The following is a 24271-nucleotide window of genomic DNA, read 5'->3' as shown; positions in this document are numbered from 1 at the left end:
ACCAGCTGCTCCGCGGGAGAAAGATGAGGCTTTCTGCTCCCGTAAAGATTTATAGCCTCGGAAACCCTGTACAGGGTCGCTATGAGTCGGAATCGACTCCACGACACATAACAACAACAACAACAAATGGATAATGCTTTAGTCCTGGTGTGGTGCTGCAGGTTAATGCGTCAGACTGCAAAGCCATTTGAACTGCAAGGTTGGCGGTTCAAACTCACCAGCTGCTCCTTGGAAACCCTATACAGGGTCGCTATGGGTCGGAACCAACTTGACAGCACTTAACAACAACAACAATGGATAATACTACCAGTTGTCTGTCAGTTTGTCATACATACTGTGGTGGTTTGTGTGTTGCTGTGAGGCTGGAAGCTATACCAACAGTATTTTAGCTACCAGCAGGATCACCCATGGTGGACAGGTTTCAGCTGAGCTTCCAGACTAAGACAGACTAGGAAGAAGGAGAAACAGGCTACTTCTGAATGGTTAGTCAATGAAAACCTTATGAATAGCAGTGGAGCATTGTTTAATACATTGCTGGAAGATGAGTCGCCCCTTAGGTTGGAAGGCACTCAAAATATGACTAGGGGAAAACTGCCTCCTCAAAGTAAACATAACCATAATGATGTGGATGGAATAAAGTTTTGGGGACCTTCATTTGCTGATGGGACACAACTGAGAAGGAGAAGAAATGGCTGCAAACATCCATTAATAATTAGAGTATGGAATGTATGAAGTACAAATCTAGAAAATTGGAAGTAAAAAATGAAATATGTAGACGTTGATATCCCCGGCATTAGTGAAGTAAAATGATCATTTTGAATCTGACAATCATACAATTTACTATGCTGGGAATGACAAACTCAAGAGAAATGGCATCATATTCATCAGCAAAAAGAACATTTCAAGATCTAGCTTGAAATATAATGCTGTGATGGGATAATTGCCATACCTCTACAAGGAAGACCAGTTAATACCACTGTTACCCAAATTAAGGCCAGTGATGATGAAACTGAAGAATTAACAAAGTCTTCAGTCTGAAATGGATCAAACATGCAACCAACATGCACTGATAATTGCTGGTGGGAACACAAAAGTAGGAAACAGAGAAAGGATCTGTAGTTAGAAAATATGGCCTTGGTGATAGAAATGATGCTGGAAATCTCATGACAGAAGTTTGCAACATCAATGACTTACTCATTGCAAACAACTTTTTCAACAACACAAAAGGCGACGGCTATCCATGTGGACCTCACCAGATGAAAAGGTCAGCATCTCAAACTCACCAGAAGCTCTTGGAAGGGTTGCAGTGAGTCAGAACCAGCGTGACTGCACACAACAACACATGTGAACCTCACCAGAAACAAATTGACTACGTCTGTGGGAAGAGATGGTAGAGAAGCTGAATAGCAGCCAAAACAAGGACAGGGGCTGACTGGAACAGACCATCAATTGTTCACATGCAAATTCAGGTTGAGCTGAAAAGCCCATGAGGTCCAAAATATGAACATGAGTATATCCCACCTATGGAGACCTGGTGTGGTGCTGCGGGTTAATGCGCCAGACTGCAAAGCCGTTTCAATTGCAAGGTCGACGGTTCAAGCTTACCAGCCACTCCTAGGAAACCCTATACAGGGTCGTCGCTATGGGTCTGGATCGACTCCACGGCACTTAATAACAACAGTCTAAATTTAAAGACTGTTGCAAGAACAGATTTAATGTCTTAGACACTAATAAGACCAGAAGACTTGGGGGATTGCATTGAGAACATCATATGCGAAGAAAGCAAAAGGTCATTAAAAAGATTGGGAAGAAAGAAAAGAATACAAAGTGGATGTTGGAAGAGACTCTGAAACTTGCTCTTGGATGTTGATAAACTAAAAGGACTGAAAGAAATGAAGTAAAAGAAATGAACAGAAAATTTCAAAGGACATCCTTGAGAAGACAAAGTCAAATATTACAATGCAATGTACAAAGAAGTTAGAAAGTACATGAAGTTATCCTTACTTTTCATTTATCCATGAACTTTTTGAAGCCTCCTAATATGCTGTTCTTTGCATTGTTGCTTGCTTCTAGTCAGTGGAATTGACCATTTAAAAATGTAAATCAGATTGTCTGTCCTTGCCAACAACCATTTTATTGGGCATTTCTTACCTTGGCCTGAGTTGTTGTTAGGTGCTGTAGAGTCCCTGTCAACTCATAGTGACCTTATGCAGAAAGGAATACTGGCCAGTCGTGCACCATCCTCACAATCATTGATAAACTTGGGCCCATTGCTGCTGCCACTGTGCTGCTAATCCAACTTGTTGGGTGACTTTCTTCTTTTTGCTGACTCTCCACTTTACCTAGCATGATGTCCTTCTCCAGTGATTGGTCCCTCCTAATAATATATCTGAAGTATGAGGGATGAAATCTCGCCATCCTGGCTTCTAAGGAGCATCTGACTATATATACTTCTTCTCACACAGATAGGTTTGTTTTCCTAGAAGCCCATGATACCATAATTCAGATGCATGAGTTCTTCTACAGTCTTCCTTATTCGCTGTCCAACTTTCTCATCCATATGAACCTACTGAAAATATGATAGCTTGAGGTCAGGCACACCTTAGTCCTCAAACTGACATCTTTGCTCTTGAACACTCTAAAGAGGTCTTATGCAACAGATTTACCTAATGCAATACATCATTTGAGTTCTTGACTGCTGCTTCCATGAGTACTTGAGGTTGATCCAAGCAAATTGAAGTTTTTGACAGCTTCAATCTTTTCTCCATTAATCGTGATGTTTATTGGTCCAGTGGTAAGGATTTTTGTTTCTGTAAATTGAGGTGCAAACCATATCGCATGTTGTAGTCTTTGGTCTTCATTGAGTAAATATTTTAAGTCCTCTTTGATTTCAGCAAGCAAGGTTGTATCATTGGCATATTGCTGATTGTTAATGAGCCTTCCTCCAATCCTGATGCCATGTTCTTTATAATCCATCTTTTCAGATTATTTACTCAGCATACCGACTGAATAAGTATGGAGAGAAAAATACAACTCTGTTGCACACCTTTCCTAATTTCAAGCCATTCCGTGTCTCCCCCCCCCCCCCGTTCTGTTTGAACAACTATTTCTTGGTCTCTGTAGAGGATCTTCATGAGCACAATTAAGTGTTCCAGAATACTCATTCTCCACAGTGTTGTCTATAGCTTGATGATCCAAAGCCTTTGCATAGTCAATAAAACACAAGTAAATATCTTTCTGGTATTCTCTGCTTTCAGCTAAGATCCATCTGATGTCAGCAATGATATCCTTTGTTCCACATCATCATCTGAATCTGGCTGGAACCTCTGGCAGTTCCCTAGTAATGTATGGTTGTAACCTTTTTGAATGATCTTGAGCAAAATTTTTCTTGCATGTGATATTACCCCAAGATTTGTGCATTCCTTTGGGTTACCCCTCTTTGGAATGAGCACAAATACGGATCTCTTCCAATCAGTTGGCAAGTTAGCTGTCTTCTAGATTTCTTGGCATAGATGAGCGACTGCCTCCAGTGCTGCATCAGTTTGTTGAAAGAGTTCAATTTGTATTCGTTCAATTCATGGAGCCTTGTTCTTTGCCAATTCCTTCAGTGCATCTTGGACTTGTTACTTCAGTGCTATTGGCTCTTGGTCATATGCTGCCTTTTGAAATAGTTGAACATCATCCATTTGTTTTTGGTACAAATGGCTCTGTGAATTCCTTCTTGTCTTCTCTTCTGCATTGTTCAATATTCTGCCCATTGTTGTTGTTGTTAAATGCCGTTGAGTTGGTTCCTACTTATAGGGACCCTGTATAGGGTTTCTGAGGAGTGGCCGGTCAGTTTGAACTGCTGAACTTGTGGTTCAAACCAACATTTTGTCCAGTGCTTATCCTTTTGCCCATAGAATCCTTCAGTATTTCAAATGGAGGCTTGGATTTTTCTTCATTTTTTTCAGCTTGAGACATACTGAGCATATTCTTTCTACACTTGGCTTGACACATCTGATAGAATCTGTCTTGCCTCCATTTTCTTTCTTGTTTCACTTACTGGATCCTCTTTAGATTCTTTGATGTTGCGCTCCGTCCTGCCTCTAGGCCCATTTCACTTGCTTTGTTTTCCTTCCTGGGCATGATTTGGCATACTCATTGAGCCCCTTTATCTGCATGTGTGCATTACTCTCCTTGCTGAGTTGGTTCAGGTTCTGACTCGCAGCAACACTGTATATGTAGTGTTTCTCAGGAGTAGCTGGTGGGTTTGAACTGCTGACCTTGTGATTGGCAGTCTGGTGCTTACCCTGCAACACCACACCAGGACTCTACTAGTTGAATTTTTTTAGTCTCTCCTGTTCTTCATTGCATTCCCAGTGCTAGAGTAGTGAGTGAATAGATTGTATTGTCTGTTTCTAACAATGCTGTATTCTTCTGAATCTGTAAAGGTATCAGTTATATTCATTTTTAGAGTTTCCCTCCTTTTTGTTTACTTAATTTTTCTGTTTGGTGTTAGGTTCCTTCAGAATTGGTTTTTGTGTTTCATAGTTTCTCGTTGCCAGTCTCTGACTGCTGATTGTGAGAGAAGATTGGTCGTCTGACTGGAGGGGGCAGAGAGGACATCCTCATCTTTGATACCACAGTTTAGACTCCTCATCTGTAGGCATCTTTTAGCTGACTTCTCTTGGAAATGTTTGTGGATATGGTTCTGTCCATCAGTCCAGTCCTGTTTCATATTTTGCAAAATTGTCTAATTTTTTAAATAGCCTTCTTACTTAAAAATTATTTTCTACCGAGATTATGCATTTACTGCATTTATTTTGTTGTAGGGTTGCTATGGATTGGAACCGACTCGACACTTAACACCACCGACAACAAAGGGAGAAAAGAGCCCCACTCCCATCTTCACACATACAAATATTTTGTGTGCTATCAAGTCAGTTTCGAGTGGCCCTATCTAGAGTTTCCAAGAATAGCTGGTGGGTTTGAACTGCCACCTACTTTTTCAGTAGCAGTCCAGTACTTTTTCTACAGTGCCTCACCAGGCCTGGTAAATTTTATAGAGACTCTTTATTAAGTTTTAAACAAGAGTGAAAAACACGATAAGACAAACAAACCCAGGTGACGGAAATTTCGTGACATCATGCTGATTTTTCAAAGTTCTACGTCCACCAGGTAATTTTTATGTAGTAGTTGTTGTTGTTAAGTGCTGATGAGTCAGTTCCACCTCATAGCACCCTGTATAGGGTTTCTAAGGAGCAGCTTAAACCTTGCGGTTTAAACTGATCTTAATGGTCCAGTGCTTATCCTACAGTGCCACACCAGGACTCTGACTTTTTTACAGGGTTATTGTTAAGTTCCATGGAGTCAGTGCCGCCTCATAGTGACCCTGCATAGGGTTTTTGAGGGTGTAATCTTTATGGGAGTAGAAAGCCTTATCTTTCTCCCGTGGAATGGCTGGTAGTTTCGAACTGCTGACCTTGATTCATAGCCACTACGCTACCAGAGCTCCTTTTTTTTTTTTTTTTACAAGGTAAAGACAATAAAAGAATTTACTCCCACAACCAAAACTTGCATTGCATGTGAAGCCAACCGGAAGCAGGGAAATGCGGAGACTTCCTGTGTTGTGAAGTGCCATCAAGCTGGTTCTCACAGTGACCTTGTATAGGGTTTATATAGGGTTTCCGAGGAGCAACTGATGAGCTTGAATCCCCAGCCTTGTGCCTCGCAGTCCAGTGTTTATCGTATTGCACCCCACCAGGAGTCCGGGAGACTATGTTGTTGTTAAGTGCCATCTAGTCGGTTCCTACCCATAGCGACCCTGTGTAGGGTTTCTGAGGAGCGGCTGGTGAGCTTGAACCACCAACCTTGCCGTTCAAACTGACTTTGCAGTCTAGCACTCTGAGACTCTCTGATATGATCCTGAGACTCTTGGGGGTATGATACCATAATCAAACCATTCAGGCAGTCATTAAAGGGACATGCCCAGGAAAGTGCCTGCTAGGCCCATGGGGATGTGGCCTCTCATCCACTTTTAAATACACTCTGCTTCTAACTCTGGCAGCTCAGCCATCTGCCGTGCATGAGATACTCAGTAAAAATTGGCATCTGAACACTTAAACCTAGGCACAAGATGAAATTAAGCTCTGCCTGGCTGGAGAAAAAGCTCTCAGATTGCCTGCTTTAAACCAATTTAGTAACATAAAATTTGAGCATATTGGATGGTAAGCTCATGTGCTCAGTTGACTGTTATCATATAGCCCCTGTGGTCTGCTTCCTGTGAAACAATTGTATTTTTCAAGTAAGAAGTAATTTTTATTAGGCAGTTTTCTCTTTGCTATAAGGATTTGAATAAAACAAATCAACAAACAACAACTTGATTTTGGAAAAACTTACAACTATACTAAAGTAGAATATTATTGTTGTTGTTGTTGTGACGTGCTGTCGAGTCGGTTCCGACCCATAGCGACCCTGTATAGAGTTTCCAAGGAGCAGCTGGTGAGCTTGAACCACTGACCTTGCTGTTCAAATGGCTTTGCAAGTCTGGCACATTAACCCACAGCGCCACACCAGGACTCAAATCCTTAATTGTTGTTGTTAAGTGCCATCTAGTGGTTATGACTCATAGTCACCCTATATAGGATTTCCAAGCAGCAGTTGGTGGGTTTGAACCTCCGGTTTGGCAGTTCAAACTGACCTTGCAGTCCAGTGCTTTTTCTACAGTAACACATTAGGACAAAAATAATTACCACATAGCTGGTTGTTTTATCTGTACTTCATTTCCTTCTCCAGGATTATTCTGAAGTCAAACCCATTCATCACTTTATATCATCTGTAAACTTGAGTGTGTGGTAGGGAAAGGAGCCCTAGTGACACAATGGTTAAAGTGCATGACCACTGACTGAGAGGCTTGTTTTCAGAACCCTCCAGTCTGCTTACCTGATGATGCAAAAACCCGTCTGTCTTAGGTTGCTGGCCATTTCTTCTACTCCCCCAGATAAACACAATTGGTTGTTTCTGCTGCATCTCAGACCTAGCTTGAAAAGGTCCAAATACATAGTTTAGTCGTCATCCACTTGGGAGGGGAGAGAGTGAGGACCTGGGCTAAGTTTGGCCTCCCTGCCCTAGTTTCTGCCTCCACCAGAGGATTGGTTCCTGTGGGAGCTACTGAGATGGACAGGGTAGGCTCCTTCGAGTCACTGCCCTGCTCACTTATGTTTTCTCCACAATTTTACCCATATTATACGGCAGGGCTTTCAAAAGCTTATAGAAAAATTCCATTATCTTCTAATTCTCTACATTATTTTTCAGCTTCTGTGGACTTTTCTCATTTGAGTAAAAAACTGAGCCAGATAATTAAAACTTTTTTGTTTTTTAGAATTAAATTTTGGGTTGTGCAAAGTTAACGTCTTCTTTTGTTGTTTGTTTTTTAGGTGCTGAATGTGGAGTAAATGCAGATGTTGAGAAACATCTTGAATTGGGCAAGAAGTTACTTGCAGCTGGACAGTTAGCAGATGCTTTATCTCAGTTTCATGCTGCAGTAGGTGTGTATCTTGGCACCAAAATATTCAATGGCAGTCTTAGTGAATTCTTACTTATAGCTCCTTTTTTTGGGTTGCATCTTAAATATTATTTAGTTGTTTAAATGTTTTAAATGTTTCAAGTTTTTCTAGGATTCTGGGTGAAATACACTAATAAAATAAATATGTAATACTTTACTGCACCTCTGTCTAATATGAGAGAATTTTCCAGGTAATTGAAGTTTATTATAAAGTACTAGGAATGACTCAAGATAATGTTGACTAAACACTTCCTCAGTGTGTAATATATGTTTTATCTTTGTCAGCTGATTTCACTGAATATAGTTTAATGTTCTTGATAGCTTGAGATCATCAATCTAGTAATTGCTTTACTTTCACTTCTTCAACATTGATCAAACCCCCATTGCCCCCTAAACTGTTGGTTTGTGCTGCTAACCTGGATCTCTTTGTGGCATGCGGCTTCTCAATTATCAGTGCAGTTTTTAATTCATCGTGATTGTGAGAAATGAGGTGACCAGGATTAAGAAGTTCTGAGTGAGGGTTTGAAAGGTTGGCCTGTGAATAAATGCATAAACTTGTTCTAGGGCTTTTTGATACTGACTTTCTTGAGTCTTTTTTATTGTTTGGAATAGTTAGGGTGACATGTCTGTATTTTTAATGAGGTGGGATTTTGCTTGCCAGAAGAATTACTGCCCTTTAGTACTTTATAAACAAAGGTATTTAGGTTTTGATTTGGCAATATCTTTACTTAGGTTGTTTCCTCAGCTCATATTTTTATTATTGATGTTATTGGTCTAGATTTTATTCTTGGCTTTGTCACTTGAATAACCTTTGACATTGGCCAAATTATGTTAAAAAATGGTAAATCAATTCCCAGCAGTTTTCACTCTGCCACCCAGTAGAATATTTGTAATGATGGGATGAGAAAAATGAACATAGAGGTTTGAAAACAGGGTTCGCTCCTATGTGTATGGTATGTAAAAACAAATCTAATTTTTGTGTTTCTGAAAATTAAAGACTTTTCTAAAAACAGATTTGTTATGTCAATAGGTTTTCTCAACTATGTGGAACTTCCTCTAGGAAATGTTTTGCTGATTCAGTGATTCATCACTTGTCTTTGAGACGTAGTAGTCACTTGACATAACAGTTAACAATAGTTTTCATTGTTGTTGTTGTTGTTAAGTGCCATCGAGTCGGGTCCGACCCATAGCGACCCTGTACACGGTTTCCAAGGGTGTAAATCTTTACGGGAGTAGAAAGCCTCGTCTTTCTCCCGCGGAGCGGCTGGTAGTTTCGAACCGCTGACCTTAAGGTTCACAGCCCGATTCATAACCACTACGCTACCAGAGCCAGTAGTTTTCATTACTGGCCACTTAATGCATGACCACTTCATTATGAAGTCCATTCTTTCTGATGCTTCAAACTAACCTTAATGCTGCAACTGGTAATTTAAAAAAAAAATTAAATCTAAACATTTTCTGTTGTTTTAAAATATGTCTAAATATTGTTTCTTCTCAACTACCACCAGAATTATGGAGCTCTGGTAGCATAGTGGCTACGAGTCAGACTGTTGACCCCAAGGTCAGCAATTGGAAACTACCAGCCCTTCCATGGAAGAAAAATGAAGCTTTCTGCACCCATAAAGAATTACAGCCTCAGAAACCCTATGCAGGATCGCTATGAGACGGAACTGACTCCATGGCACACCACTACCACCAGAATATTTGCAGAACTTTATACCTTCTACCTATTTTGAATTTTATTTGTTTTCTTTAATTTCACATTTAGCAGAAACACTAAGGACATATTATGAAACTAGTAGAAAACAACTGCCTATTTATCTTCAGTGCCCCCAGTGTAATATAAGAATTCTTGATTGGCGGTTCTCCAGAATACCTAGTAAAATATTGTCTTGAAGGAAAAACGTGTAAATGGAAACATTTATATGTGAGATTCAGTAACGGGACACTGAGACACTGCTGGTGCATTCATTCAGAACTATAATTTTGGCAAGTAACAGTGATTCTCAAATGGGGTGTACTTTACTATTACTGAAGAAGACCTGGGTTGTTTCAGAATGTTTATAATTTCAGTTTCTGTAAAACACTGTTCATAAGAAACTGTAGAAAATAGCATTCATATCCATATACACTGGGTGTATGGAGTAGGTAGTAATGGAGTGGTGTTAAAGTCTATTGAATCTCTTACAAAATGTGTGTTTATCAGAAAGAACATACATCCTTTTTCAGTTGTCTCATTTAGCAAAAGTCTTATCTTTAGTATGGCCATATTAATCACTCCAGATAACAAATCCAGATCTCTGATTTCTACACTAAACAGTTATTCTTTATTTTTAAGAGGGGGTGCGACAGGAGGTGTTAGGAGTAAGGAGGTGGTATGGTTAGTAGTACTAAGGCTAGGTCTAAGCTGGCCTCAGACTTCATTTAATGTTAGGATATAGTTAGGACTAAGGCTAGTGTTAAGGGTAGGGTTGGGCTAGGGGTAAGACTTGGTTTAATTTTAAGGTTATAGATAGGTTTATTTTAATGTTTTTTCTTGAAATCTACTTGGTTTCCTTACAGTTTAAAGTTTTGTAACTACATTATTACTATTTTTGCTGTTGGTAGTGCAAACTGTTACCTTTGGTTACCTATTTTCTGTCTTGTGGGTTTGTTGTACTGTGAATACTTCTACATACTTTGAATACTTCAAGCTCACCAGTTGCTCCTTGGAAACTGTATATAGGGTTGCTGTGGGTCGGAATAGACTCGACGGCACTTAACAACAACATCTTTGTTGAGTTCTGGGTCATATTGTCATCCAAGTTGTTGATAATGTGTCAGATTGTTGTCTATTGTTGGTTCTCTGTTCAAAGAACTCCCTTTAGTATTTTTTGTAAGGTTGGTCTGATTTTTGCAAGTTCTAATAATTTCCATTTATTTGGAAGTGCCTTATTTCAGTGTTACATTTGACGGACAGTTTTGCTGGATATATGATTCTTGGTTGGCATTTTGTTTTTCTTTCGAGTTTTATATATGTTATACCTTTTGTATTCTTGCTTGCATGGTTTCTGCTGAGAAATCAGAGTTTAGTCTTACTAGTTCTCCTTTGTAGGTAACTTTGTGTTTTTCCGGAGCTGCTCTTAGGATTTTTTGCTTTACTTTGTTTTTGAAGTTTATCAATCTTGGTGATTTTCTTACATTCTTATTGGATCTGTCATGTTTGGAATTTGTTTAACTTCTTGAAAGATTATCTACTTGTCTTTCATGTTAGTGAAGTTTTCTTTCATCCACAAGTCTTGGACAATTTCCTTTCTTATGTTTTTTGTCTAGTTCTGAAATTCCATTCGCAGGTAACTTATTCCTCTTGATATTGTCCCACAAGGGTTTCTTTGGATTTTAAAATTATTTTTACTGATTGTTCCGCTATCAGATTAGGTTTCAGAGATTTGTCTTCAAGCTGGGCTTTCCATTGATTGAATTACACTTTTTTGCCCTTTCAAGTGTACTATCTATTTCTGAATTCTTAGAGTTACTTTTCTGGCTTTTTTTGTATACTGTTTTTATATGGGTTCCAATTTTTTATTTCTTTTATCAGTTTCTTCTTGCAGTATTTTCCTGAATTCTTTAAAGCTTGTTTTTTTTCTCTTTACTTCAATCATTCTCTTAATTCATTGAAGGTGCCGAAATATCATTCTTTTAAATTCCTTATCAAGTTGTTCTGATTCCATTTCTCATCTATATCTTCTGACTCTGTATTTTGGTATCTTTAAGTTGAAATTGCCTGTTTTCTCTGAGACATTGCGGTGTCGTTGTATATCTGTTGGATTGATGATTGTATGTTGTTGTGTTCTCAGGTCCTCACTACCTGTCTTCTGATCCAGGTTTTCTTTTATTGCTGTACGTGGTACAGCTCTTGCTGTTTTTAAAAAAATGTAAGCAGACATTAGTGCTCATCCTCTGTGGTGAAGTATCATCGATATTTTAATACACTGTGTGAAGCTGTGACTACATTAAAAATAATCATTAAAATGTTTGTTCAGTTCAACTTCTAACTTTTTTGTTATTTAATTTCTTTAACTTCTCCTGTAATTAGGAAATCAGTCTTAAAGGTTGTAATAGAAACATTGTGAATCATATTGTAACATTCATTTTTTTACTATAATGTTATAGTTGACATTATTTATAGCTGTGACACCCTTCTGTTTTGAAAACCTACTTTTTTGGGCACAATGTTTTATAATTACATTTTCACACAATGAAAGATTTATATATTTAAAACTCAGCAATAGCAACATAAATAAATGTTTCTACATTGTGGCACAGATATTAATGATTTGGTATACATTTTTTTGTTTGTTTCTGGCATACATTTAATTTTTGTTTGGCAGGAATTTTAATACTTTATAACTCAGAGACTGGGAAATATTCTTGATTTGTTAGAATCTGTGATTTAAGGAAGGATTAAATATCACTTTCCAAAATAGGTTTCTGAAACAATTTTATCTGTTTTAATGTCATGAGCTAGTCAGCTACAAGTTTTGTTCCGAGATTTATAATTCCAGAGAACCACAATATAGGTACGAACTTCTCCTTCCTGTACCATGGTCTTATGGGTCTCGCTCCATTTTTCCAATATACTAGAAGTGACTTAGGTGTATCTGGCTTGAATGTACATGTAAAAGATAATTAAATGGTGGGCATTTCTGAAATGATAAGTTTCTCCATTTACATAAGTAAGAAAAGTGTCATGCTCACATAGTTCTGCTGCGTACAAAGACACCATCTATGTCTACGTTTATTTGCCATTGAAACAGATAGTGATGCTTTCTCATGACATTGAAGCCTCACTTGTGAAAGGGGAACGAGCATCACTATGTACATTTAGACTCAAAGATGTAAAGAGTGCTCCAGTTACTTTCCAAAAGCCACAATTCAGGTTAAAAGATTGCAGCCCTTCTGAGGGTAGATGCTATGGTAGGTGCTCAGGGAATGTATGAATGAATGTAGGGATAGAGCTGGGCTAGTCAGGTGCAAGAATAAAAGTAGTTCTGCATCCAGGTATGGGTGTTATTCCCTGTGCATCACACGAACCAGTTTCAACATCATTTGTAACTGATGGTCTGATGCCTTTTCTCCAGAGAGTCATCGTATTTTCTTAATGAGGGCTACTTTCCTCATATTTGATTGTTTGATGGTTTTAGAATTCTAAGTAGACTTTAAATTCATTTTTATGTTCAAATATTTAATAAAGTGCTATAATGATTATTGTTGTTGTAAAGTGCCATTGAGTCTGTTCCGATCCGTAGCAACCCTGTATAGGGTTTCCAAGGAGCAGCTGGTGAGCTTGAACCACCGACCTTGCAGTTCAAATGACTTTGCAGTCTGACGCATTAGCCCACAGCGCCAAGATGTATTTTTAAATGCAGTCCAGTATTTCTATATGTAGGCTTGCAAGTAATTTATCCTATTTAAGTAATGTACGGTATTGGATGGATAGGAGTAAAAAAGACTATCTTCAGTGTGTTCAAATGTTGTATTGAGAGAAAGTCAACATGAAGCCAGCTCTAGGTCAGTGGCTGTGTCATAGCAATCACATAGGAAGACTCTAGTTCTAGGAACTGATTGTTTTAAGATGAAGAGCCAGGGGAGGCTCTTTTGATATGTGATGCACGTGATTCCATGCCTCTAAGCACATTGATTCTCGTTCATGTGTGGAGATATTGTCACTGGATTCCTTAGTTTTGTAGGTTCAGTGTTGTAAGTTGGGGTTCCAATCCTACTTTAAAATATCTGAAAACTGATAGTGAAGTAACTGAGAATGAATGTCTCCACAAATGTTATCAACTTGCTGTTGCTGTTCAAGTGCTGTCCAGTTGGTTTCTACTCACAGTGACTCTGTATAAGGTTTCCAAGGATCGAAATCTTTTTGAGGGAGCAGAAAGCCTCATCTTTCTTTCACAGAGTGGCTGATGGGCTCGAACCACCAGCCTTGTGGTTTCTAGTCCAGTGCTTAGCCTGTGGAGTTGCTGCTCTTCCAAGATGAGGGGTTGTTGATGAGTACCATTGAGTTGATTACAACTCATAGAGATCCTGCACAGGGTTTCCGAGGAGCTGATGGTGGGTTTGAACTGTTGACCTTGTGGTTTGCAGTCCAGTGCTGATTCTATAGCACTCATAATATTTTTTTCAGCCTCGTCATATAACCTGGAGTCTAGGTCTCCCATTTCTGAACCTATTTGAGATTTTGCAAGTGTAAGGTTTGCTTCTAATTACATTCACTGTAATGGAATTCACTCCTTTCCCACTTTGTAGATGCTGAGCAGTGGAATGATCTCAGAAACCTAACTTATGCATTTATTTTCCTTCTGTGAAATGTTAACAACTCGTCTCATTTTCAGTCTTATTTCAGTCTTCTTCTTCTTTGTCTGGTGATTTTTACTTTTATTTCTCTGTTGTTGCTTAGTGCCATGGAGTTCATTCCTGCTTTTAGGGACCCTGTATAAGAATTCCGAGGAGTGGCTGCTGTGTTTGATCTCCAAATGTGAGGTTCAAACTGACTTTGCAGTCCAGTGCCTATGCTACAACTCCATATTAAAGTGAAGTTTATGTGGAACAGAGATTGGCACATTTAGTTTATAAATTTAGTTTTCTATAATCTTGTGAATAAGTAAATAATTTGCCTTCTCAATCAGAATTTCACTGACATTTCAGCAGAGACAAAGACAACAGACTGGCTTGCATAGTATAAAGGTAATGAGTGTAATATAGTTAATGTTCTAGATCAGGGATTGGTAAGCCTTTTTATGTAAAAGGTCATATAGTATAGTATATGTTTTAGACCAAACAGTCCGTTTACTTTATTTCCCCTATGGTTTCTTTTCATTACTAGTCTTTCAGTTTTTCGTACTTTGGTGGCTTGTGTGTTGCTGCGATGCTGGAAGCTATGCCATTTGTATTTTAAATACCAGCAGAGAACACCCATGGTGGACAGTTTTCACTTGAGCTTCCAGACTAAGACAGATTAGGAAGAAGAGATAGCATTACTTCTGAGTGTTTAACCATTGAAAACCTTATGAATAGCAGTGGAACACTGTCAGACAGCAGCAGAATATTAACTATTGAAACATGAATAGCAACAGAATATTGTCAGATATATTGCTGTAAAATGAACCACTCACATGGAAAGATACTCAAAATATGATTGTAGAAGAGTTGCTTCCTCAAAGTAGAGTTGACCATTAATGACGTGACTGGAGTAAAGACTTCATGACCTTCATTTGCTCATGGGAAACAGTTCAACATGAGGAGAAACAGCTGTAAATGTCAATTAATAACTGGAACATGGAATGTATGAAGTATGACTCTAGGAAAGTTGGAGGTTGTGAAAATGAAATGGAATTCATAAAGATGGATATCCTAGGCATTAGTGTACTGAAATGGACAAGTATTGGCTATTTTGAATCTGACAATCATGATTTGCTATGTTGGAAATGACAAATTGAAGAGGAATGGCATCACATTCATTGTCAAAAAGAACGTTTTAGATCTATCATGCATTATAATGCTGTCTGTGATAGGATAATTTCCATACACCTAAATGGAAGACTGTTTAATAACACTATTATTTATACACCAACTATTAAAGCCAGTGATGATAAAGTTGAAGAATTCTACCAGTTTGAAATTGATCAAACGTAATCAAGATGTAATGATAGTTACTGGTGGTGATTAAAATGCAATGGTGGGAAGCAAAGAGTAAGGATCAGTAGTTGGAAAAAATGGTCTTGGTGATAGAAATGATGCTGGAGATTGCATGATAGAATTTTGCAAGACCAATGACTTCATTGCAAATACCTTTTTAAACAACATAAAAGACAACTGCACACATGGACCACACCAGATGTTTATACACGGACATCAAATTGACTACATCTGTGTGAAGAGATGGTGGAACGCTTCATAGCATCAACTAAAGTTTGCTCAGATGCCAGTTCAGGCTGGATCTAAAGAATATTAAAACAAGTCCAAGAAAACTAAAACCTAACCTTGAATATATCCCACCTGATTTTAGAGATTATCTCAGGAACAGATTTGTTGTATTAGACATTAATGATAGAAGACCAGAAGATTTGTAGGGTGATATCAAGAGCATCATAGAGGAAGAAAGCAAAAGGTCATTAAGAAGACAAGAAAGAAAGAAAGACTAAACTGGATGTCAGAAGAGACTCTGAAACTTGCTCTCCAGTTTAGAGATGCTAAAGCAAGTGAAAGAAATGAAGTAAAAAAGCTGAACAGAACATTTGAAAGGGCAGCTCATGAAGATGGTGTCAAGTATTATAATGAAATGTGCAAAGACTGGGAGTTAGAAAACCAAAAGGGAAGGACTCACTCAGCATTTCTCTAGCTGAAAGAATTAAAGAAATGATTCAAGCCTAGACTTGAAATATTGAAGGATTCTTTGGGTAAATACTGAATGATGCAGGCAGCATCAAATAAGATGGAAGGAATACAGATTCATGGTACCAAAAAGAAATAGTTTATGTTCAACCATTTCAAGAGAAAGCATATGATCAAGATGAATAGAAGAAAGAATGCCAAGGCGCACTGAAGGCACTGGTAAAGAGCAAGGCAATGGGAACTGATTGGATACAATTGGAATCTTTCAACAAACTGATGCAGCATTGGAGGCACCCACTCATTTATGCCAATAACTTTGGAAGACCACTACCTGAATTGGAAGAGATCCATATTTGTACCCATTCCAAAGAGCGGTGACCCACTGGAATTGGGAAATCATTGGACAGTATCATTAATATTACAAGTGTGTACAGTTTTGCTCAAGATAACTTAAAAAATGGCTGCAACAGTACATTGACAGGAAATTGCCAGAGGTTCAAGCCAGATTCACACGAGGATGTGGAATAAGGGACATCATTGCTGATGTCAGGTGTATGTTGGCTGAAAGCAGAGAATACCAGAAAGATGTTTACCTGTGTTTTATTGACTGTGCAATGGTATTTAACTGTGTGGATCATGAAAAACTATGGACAACATTATGGATAATGAGTATTCTAAGGGGTGCCTGATCCAAGCCATGATAATTTCAGTAGCCCCATGTGCATGTGAAAGTTGGACAACGAGTAAAGAAGACTGTAAAGATACTGATGCATTTGAGTTATGATATTGGAGAAGAATGTTAAAACTGCCATGGACTGCTAGAAGAACAGACAAATCTGTGTTGGAAGAAATCCAGTCAGAATGCTCCTTAGAAGCCAGAATGGTGAGACTTCATCTGTCATACTTCAGACATGTTATCAGGAGGGACCAGTCCCTGGAGAAGAACATCACTCTTGGTAAAGCGAAGGGTCAGAGAAAAAGAGGAAGACCCCCCCAATCAGAAGGGTTTGCATGGTGGCAGCAGCAGTGGAGGTGGGTGTCATAACAATTGTGAGGATGGCGCACGACTGGGCCGTGTTTGTTCTGTTGTGCGTAGGATTGTTATGAGTTGGAACTGACTGTGTCACCTAACAACAGCAATAACATTGTTTCTTTAAATAATTTTTAGCTTGGAGTCTAGGTTTGGTCCAAGATATTTAGTTTGTTGACCATGTCCTAGATTCATTTGCCTAGATAAGATTTTGCTATTTTAGAGTTATTTGTGGTAATATATGTGACAAAAATGACCCAGTTCTTGATGAGGAAAGCCTTTCTTAATAGAATTTAAAATCTTTGGTTTTTGAGTGAATTAATTAAGAGATAATATTTATTCCTTTACGTTTTAGATGGTGACCCTGATAACTATATTGCTTACTATCGGAGAGCTACTGTCTTTTTAGCGATGGGTAAATCCAAAGCAGCACTTCCAGATTTAACAAAAGTGATTGAATTGAAGATGGATTTTACTGCAGTAAGTGTATCTAAACTTCCTTTATTTGTTTTTAAACTTTTTAATCGTGGTTAGGTGAAAGTGTACAGAATTAATTGGGGTTTTGTTCAACAGTTTATACACATTTTGTTTTGTGATATTGACTGCAATCCCTACAGTGTGATAGCATTCTTCCTTCAACATTTGTGTTCATTCTTTTTACCTGTGCCTTCCTGCCTTTTGTGCTGTACCTCTCGGCAAATGCTGCCTTTATTGTTCTAGAATGTCTGTCTCTCTGCTGTTATTGTTGACCTTATAGGTCTGCTTATTGTTTGGCTAAAAACTGAGTCACAGGGTAAGTTCAGTTCCAGACATGAAGGTGTCTACAGACCACAGTATTGAGAGCTCCACCAGTCTCTTATCAAACCAATCAGCCAGCCTGCTCTTTTTCATGATTTTTGGGTTTTATTCCACAGTTTTCTCCCGTTCTGTCCAGGACCTCCTCTTGTGATTCCTTTTAGAGCAGCAGTAGCTGAGCACTGTCTGGTATTTCTGGTCTCAGTGTGGTGGAAGCTGAGGTTTGTGTAGTCTGTTGTTATTGTTAAGTGCCGTTGAGTTGGTTCTGACTCATAGCAACCCTGTATAGGGTTTCCGAAGGTGGCTGGTGAGCTCGAACCACCAACCTGTGGTTCAAACTGACCATGCAGTCCAGCACATTAACCTGCAGTGCCACACCAGAACTTTGTGTAGTCCATTCGTCCTTTGGAATTAATGTTTTTCATGGGTCTGTAATTGTTTTCAGTCTTCTTTGCTGTTGTTACAAGCTCCTTTAGCACTGCTGATAAATGCCCAAAGGGCACCTTATTCTGAAGCCAGTCTCCTTCCAGAAGGCCCTTAGCTTCAACTGGTCCTTAGATGGGGAAGTCCACTGCTCTGTGGCTCGGAGCCTCTGCCTGTGCTGCTGCCTCTGCCACCGCAGCCTCTCCACTCAAGGGTCTTGGGAGCTGAAGGATCTGTTGCTCTTCTTTCTTGATGGCCTTGAGATTCTGGTATTGCTGCTTTAAGCCCAGAGCAATGGTAAAACCAGCCAGTTCTGTACACTCCGTTTTGCATTGTCCCACCCAATTATTTAGAAGCAAAGGCTGCTATCCTCAAGGTCAGCAGTTCGAATCCATCAGCAGCTCTGCTGGAGAAAGAGGAGGCTTTCTGTTCCCAGTCTCGGAAAACCTAAACGGGGTCACTGTGAGTTGGAACCAACTCAGTACACAGCAACGACCACGACCCAGTCATTTATTTGGTGGGAGTTACGAAGACAATGATAGAAGAGGTGTATTTAGTAAAATCACCATACCACAAGTCCCATATTACCCAACTTTTATGGTAGTGGCAAAAAAGTGTTTGTGATTGTAAAAATGAGATTTTTAAAAAAATTGAGTTATAATTTACATACTATAAAATTCACCTTTTAAGGTGTGTAATTCAGTGATGTTTAGTATTTCCACAAGGTTGTGCAATCGTTGCCATTTTCTAATTCCAGAACATTTTTATTATTCCCCAGAGAAACCTGTGCTTTTCATTAGTCACCACAGGTTTTCAGCTACCCATCTGTTTTTTGTCTTTATGGATTTGCCTGTTCTGGAAATTTCATAACAAGCTGAGGTGGCACAAACAGATAGCATACAGCATTACTAATGGAAAGATTGGCAGCTTGAGGCCTCTTCCTAGAGGTGCCTGGAAAGAAAATCCTGGCTGAAAATGCAGCCATTGAAAACCCTATGAGAGACAAACAGCTCTACTCTGACTCATATGGAGTTGCAGTTTTTGACAATTTTGACATTTGTATGTTTTCTGATATTTTATATAAATGTTGTTAAGTGCTGTGGAGTTGGTTTTGACTCATAGTGACCTTTTTATAGGGTTTCCAAGGCTGTAAATCTTTGTGGGACTGAAAAGCTTTATTTTCCTCCCACAGAGTGACCATTAGGCTTGAACAGCTGACCTTAGTGATTTGCAATCCAGTGATTTCACATAAATAGAATCATATAATTTATATATATAACCTTTTGTTTCTGATTTCTTTCAATTTGCATAATGTTCTTGAGATTATGCATTCATATTTTAGCATGCATCAGTATTTTATTCCTTTTAAAATTTCATTTTATAGACCACATTTTGTTTGTTCATTCTTCAGTTGATGGACATTTTAGTTATGTCATCTTTTTGGCTATTGCTATGAACATTTTTATACAAGCTTTTATTTCGACAGTATGTTTTCAATTCTCTTGTAGCAACAAGTTTTATAGAGAAAGTATACTTTAATAAATATTACACACATTCATTGCCTCTAGGAATTATTCTCAGAGTGCCAAGTCAAACAAGTGGGCACTGGGAAAATAAATGTTTCATTAATAATTGTATTAATTTGTTAGATTTATTCTTTGTGTTTAATTGAAATTTGGAAATGCTTACTACTTAGAATGACCGTCCCCCTTTCTTTTGTAGGCAAGAATACAGAGAGGCCACTTGTTACTCAAACAAGGCAAGCTGGATGAAGCAGAAGAAGATTTTAAGAAAGTGGTAAGTTGAATTTGTACTTGTCTCTGATGATGTCATTTTGCATGAATGCATTGCACTTATTTTTTTGTATTAAGACTATTTAGTGTAGTAATTTTTAGCTAAAAGGGAAAATTCCAGTTCAGTTTGTTTCTATAAGGATCATAGTTTCTGAAATAATATTAAAGAAGCATAGCAGAGAAAAGATTCAGGGTACTAAAGAAAGCTGTATGTTACTAATGCAGCTTCTGTGGCTCCACGAGAATATAGAGATGTCAGTTGAGTTCTTCTCAAGGCCTCTAAGTGACTTGGGAACCCTTTGCTTTAAAAGGAATAATGAAACTGATTGTTAAAGGGAATTTTGCAATCATTCATTATAGTTGCTTTGCAAACTGTAAAGTACTTTGGAGTCTGTTCTGACTCATAGTAACCCTGCATAGGGTTTCTGAGGCAGTAAATCTTCATGGGAGCAGAAAGCCTCATCTTTCGTCTTCATAACAGCTGGTAGTTTCGAACTGCGGACCTTGAGGTTAGCAGCCTGACTTGTAACTACTGTGCGACACAAATATATCTACACATATATATGCATATATACTAATTATACACACACACACACACATAGTTGATGTTAAATGCCATCGAGTTGGTTCTGACCCATAGCAACTCTCTAGGGTTTCCAAGGAGCAGTTGGTGAGCTTGAACTGCCGACTTTGCAGTTCAAACTGACTTTGCAGTCCAGTGCTGTAACCCACAGTGCCACACCAGTATTCCATATAGATAGATAGATAGATGGATAGATACATACATACATACATACATACATACATAGACTCCAAGTATGGCACTATAGGAACAGCACTGGACTGTGAACCACAAGGTTGGCAATTCAAACCCACTGGGTGTGCCTCAGAAACCTTGTATAGGGTCACTAAAGTTGGAACCAACTCCTGGCACTTAATAACAATATATGCACATACACATGGACTCCTGATATGGCGCTGTATGGATAAGCATTCGACCGCAGGGTCAGTTTGAACCTCAAGGTCGGTGGTTCAAACTTAACAGCCGCTCCTCAGGAACCCTCTTTAGGGTTGCTATGAATCAAAACTGACTTGAGGGCACTTAACAACATATATATATATATATATATATCATGCATATATATAGATAGAGCGTGCGAGCGAGCAAGCGAGCTCTGGTAGCATGGTTACGAATCGGACTGCAAATCTCATGGTCAGCAGTTCTGCAGGAGAAAGATGTGAGGGTTTCTGCTCCCTACATCTTTCTGCTTTCTATAGCCTTGGAAACTGCAGGAGTTGGAACCAACTCCACAGTACCTAACCCCCACAACCATACATATATATAATGTTTGTACATATATTCTTGTAGTGAAGTGCCTTCAAGTTCTGACTCATAACGACCCTGTATAGGGTCTCTGAGGAGTAGCTGGTAGATTTGAACTGCCATCCTTGCATTTTAGACCGACCTTGTGGCTCATTGCATTCATTGTCCCACAGCACCATACCAGGACTCCCATCATAGTGCTTATTAGTTAATATGAAAATGAAATTGTTCTTTATAACCCTTGTCACAATACTAGTCATCTGCAGAGTAAGCTAAGATAAACATTAGATTTTGTTGTAGTAAATCAGAGACTGTTTCATGATCTTCAATAAAATTGGATATTGTTTATGTTTGTCTAATCTCTCTGGAGTTCTGGTGTGGCTCTGTAGGATTAGCACTGGACCACAAGGTTGGTTTGAATTACTAAGTCGGTGGTCCAAACTTCCAAGTTGCTCCTTGTGAGTTGGAACTGCAGTTGGAACTGCCTAGACAGCACTTAATAAAAGTCTCCTCTGCAGCATAGGAGACAGGAGGTGATCGTGCTGGAGTAACCACTCCCTAGCTCAGTGCTTTGTCCATAGCCAATGTTGTGGAGATGCCTGTTGGAATGTAAGAATTAGTGATAAAAGATGAGACTCTGTGCTCTGCTCCTCAGTAAATACTTAAACCCATGACTTAGAATTTTTTTTCCAGTCACAACTTTAGAGAGTAACATTTTAGAAATCACACAATAACTGAGAATACAATTTTAGCATTAGCTGATCCTTATTAGAACTGACGTAAGGACACCTTCCAGTTCTTGTTGACAACTGGATGGATGGATCCTTTTGGAACAAAGTTTTTGGAATTTTTGTGTATGTCATGATTGTTGTTAAATGCGGTTGAGTTGTTCCAACTCTTAATGACCCTGTACGGGAGCAGCTGGTGGGTTTGAACTACCAACCTTGCAATTGCAGTCCTGTACTTATCCTATTTATTAATTAGATTTATGAAATGCTGTTGGAAATAATACATAAGGTCACTGTGAGTCAGAACTGACTTGATGACACTTAACCACCACATATGTATGAAACAACATGTGCTATTTTTTATGTGTATAGTTCTGTGACATTAATTATGCACAACATGTTGTGTAACTATTACCTCTGTTCTAAATTTTTACATTTCCTTAATAGAAACTCAAGACGTCCCAGTGGCACTGTAGGATAAGCACTGGACTGCTAACTCACCAGCTCCTTCATGGGAGAAAGATGAGCTTTTCTGCTTCCATAAATATTTGCAGCTTTGGCAACCCTGTGCAGGGTCCCTGTCAATCAGCCTTGACTCCATGGCAGTGGGTCTGGATTTTTGGTTTTTACTAGAAACTAAGTTCTCCTTAAGCAAGAACACTCCTTCTCTATCCCTCACCCACCCCTCGTATTGTTAGCTGGGTTCTTCTCAGAAACAAAACCAGTGAACTGTATATATGTGTATAGAAAGAGAAGTTTGTATCAAGGAATGGCTCACACAGTTGTAGAGGTGGGAGTGTCCCAAGCCTGGGTCAGGTGGACCAAGAGCAGCAGGTCAGATGGCAGGCAGGTTTGGCAGGTAAAAAAGCAGGCTGCTGAGCATCCCTAGGATCTGCAGGTAATAGAAAAGATCACTGACTTAAGTTGAACGAATGGGAGGTCGGCAGTCAAGCCAGATGTCCAATCCAGACCCAGCAGAGAGTAAGCACACTTGGCCTGAGTGTCTAATACATTGGAAGCAGCCCAGTACCTCGAGGAAACTTCTTTTCAATTGACTGTTCCTAGCAGACCTCATCATAGAACTGATGACACCATACTAGATCTCATCGTGGGGGATAACTACATCTCAGCTGCCAGACCAGTGAGAATCCTGGCTCAGTGACGTTGATGCACAGCCTTTACTGTCACATCCACCCCGTGTCAACTTGTCACTGAAACCATATACATAATCTCTAAATAAGACAATTATAAAGCCATACTGACACCTAACACCATGCAACTAACACACAACTGAAAGCACACTGACCCCATTTAAGTCTTATATTTCACAAATGAACAAAGCAAAAATATTTGATGTGCACCTACATGAAAAAGTACTTATTAACAATTGGAGTCCTTGTTTCTGCTACTAGTCACATGGTTGTAGCTTCGTCTACTGCTGCCCCCTTTGCCCTCGGCAGGCACCTTTGCTGGTTGTGGTTCTTTGCCTAGTGGGGTGACCCAGATCTTCATTCCTGAAGGGTCTGTACCTTTAGTTGTCATGTTGAAATTTGGTTTACCATTGACTTTAGTCAGAGGGCAGGTAGAACTAAGAGACATCCTATGGAATCTCTTGAGCGCCACATAAATCGCCTTTACCTCCATAACGTAACGTCAGTCCCATTTCTCCTTGGCTGTTGTTGTTGTTGTCAGGTGCCATTGAGTCGGAACCGACTCATAGCAACCCCATGCACAGCAGAGCAAAACAATGTCCGATCCTGGGCCAACCTCACTACCACTGCCACACTTGAGTCCAACAATGCTGCCACCTGGCTGATCCATCTCACTGGGGGGGTCTTCCTCTTTTTCTCTGACCCTCCATCTTACCAAGCATGATATCCTTCTCCAGTGACTGTTCCTCCTGACAATATGTCCAAAGTATGAGAGGCCTCAAAGGAGCACTGTGGCTGCACTTCTTCCAAAACAGATCTTGGCAATCTGGGTCAATCACAACACCCAGTACATAACTCTCTTCTTTGCCTCTTGATCAAGAGGCATGAGGAGCCCAAAATGGCCAGGCCACATTCTTAACTTCCAGTTCAATAGAATCAGTGTTGTGTCTCCAGGTGGGAGGATTCCTCCTTTTGGAACTAAAATGTCCAGACCTGAAGAGCATAGGGTCACAGCTACAGGAACCAAAAATTTTCAGGTGAGTCACTAGGAAGTGTATAGTGAGTAGTGCCAGTTTTATCTTCTCTTTTGGTTCCTGGACTC

At 39.2% G+C, this 24271-nt stretch overlaps 1 protein-coding gene across 1 annotated transcript in view; it reads left to right on the top strand.

Annotated features, from left to right (window-relative positions):
- DNAJC3 (DnaJ (Hsp40) homolog, subfamily C, member 3) overlaps positions 1-24271 on the top strand; it is a 78736-nt gene that overhangs the window by 21682 nt on the left and 32783 nt on the right. The window contains exons 2-4 of the mRNA XM_006831996.1: positions 7419-7529; positions 17311-17435; positions 19896-19970. Of these exons, the coding sequence (XP_006832059.1) occupies positions 7419-7529; positions 17311-17435; positions 19896-19970 (311 nt within the window). The remainder of the gene's footprint in view (positions 1-7418; positions 7530-17310; positions 17436-19895; positions 19971-24271) is intronic.

The sequence above is a fragment of the Chrysochloris asiatica genome, unplaced genomic scaffold (genome assembly GCF_000296735.1).
Source record: "Chrysochloris asiatica unplaced genomic scaffold, ChrAsi1.0 scaffold00005, whole genome shotgun sequence".
Classification (NCBI taxonomy): domain Eukaryota; kingdom Metazoa; phylum Chordata; class Mammalia; order Afrosoricida; family Chrysochloridae; genus Chrysochloris; species Chrysochloris asiatica.
The sequence above is the reverse complement of the archived record's forward strand: the minus strand, read 5'-3'. Positions and strand labels throughout refer to the sequence as shown.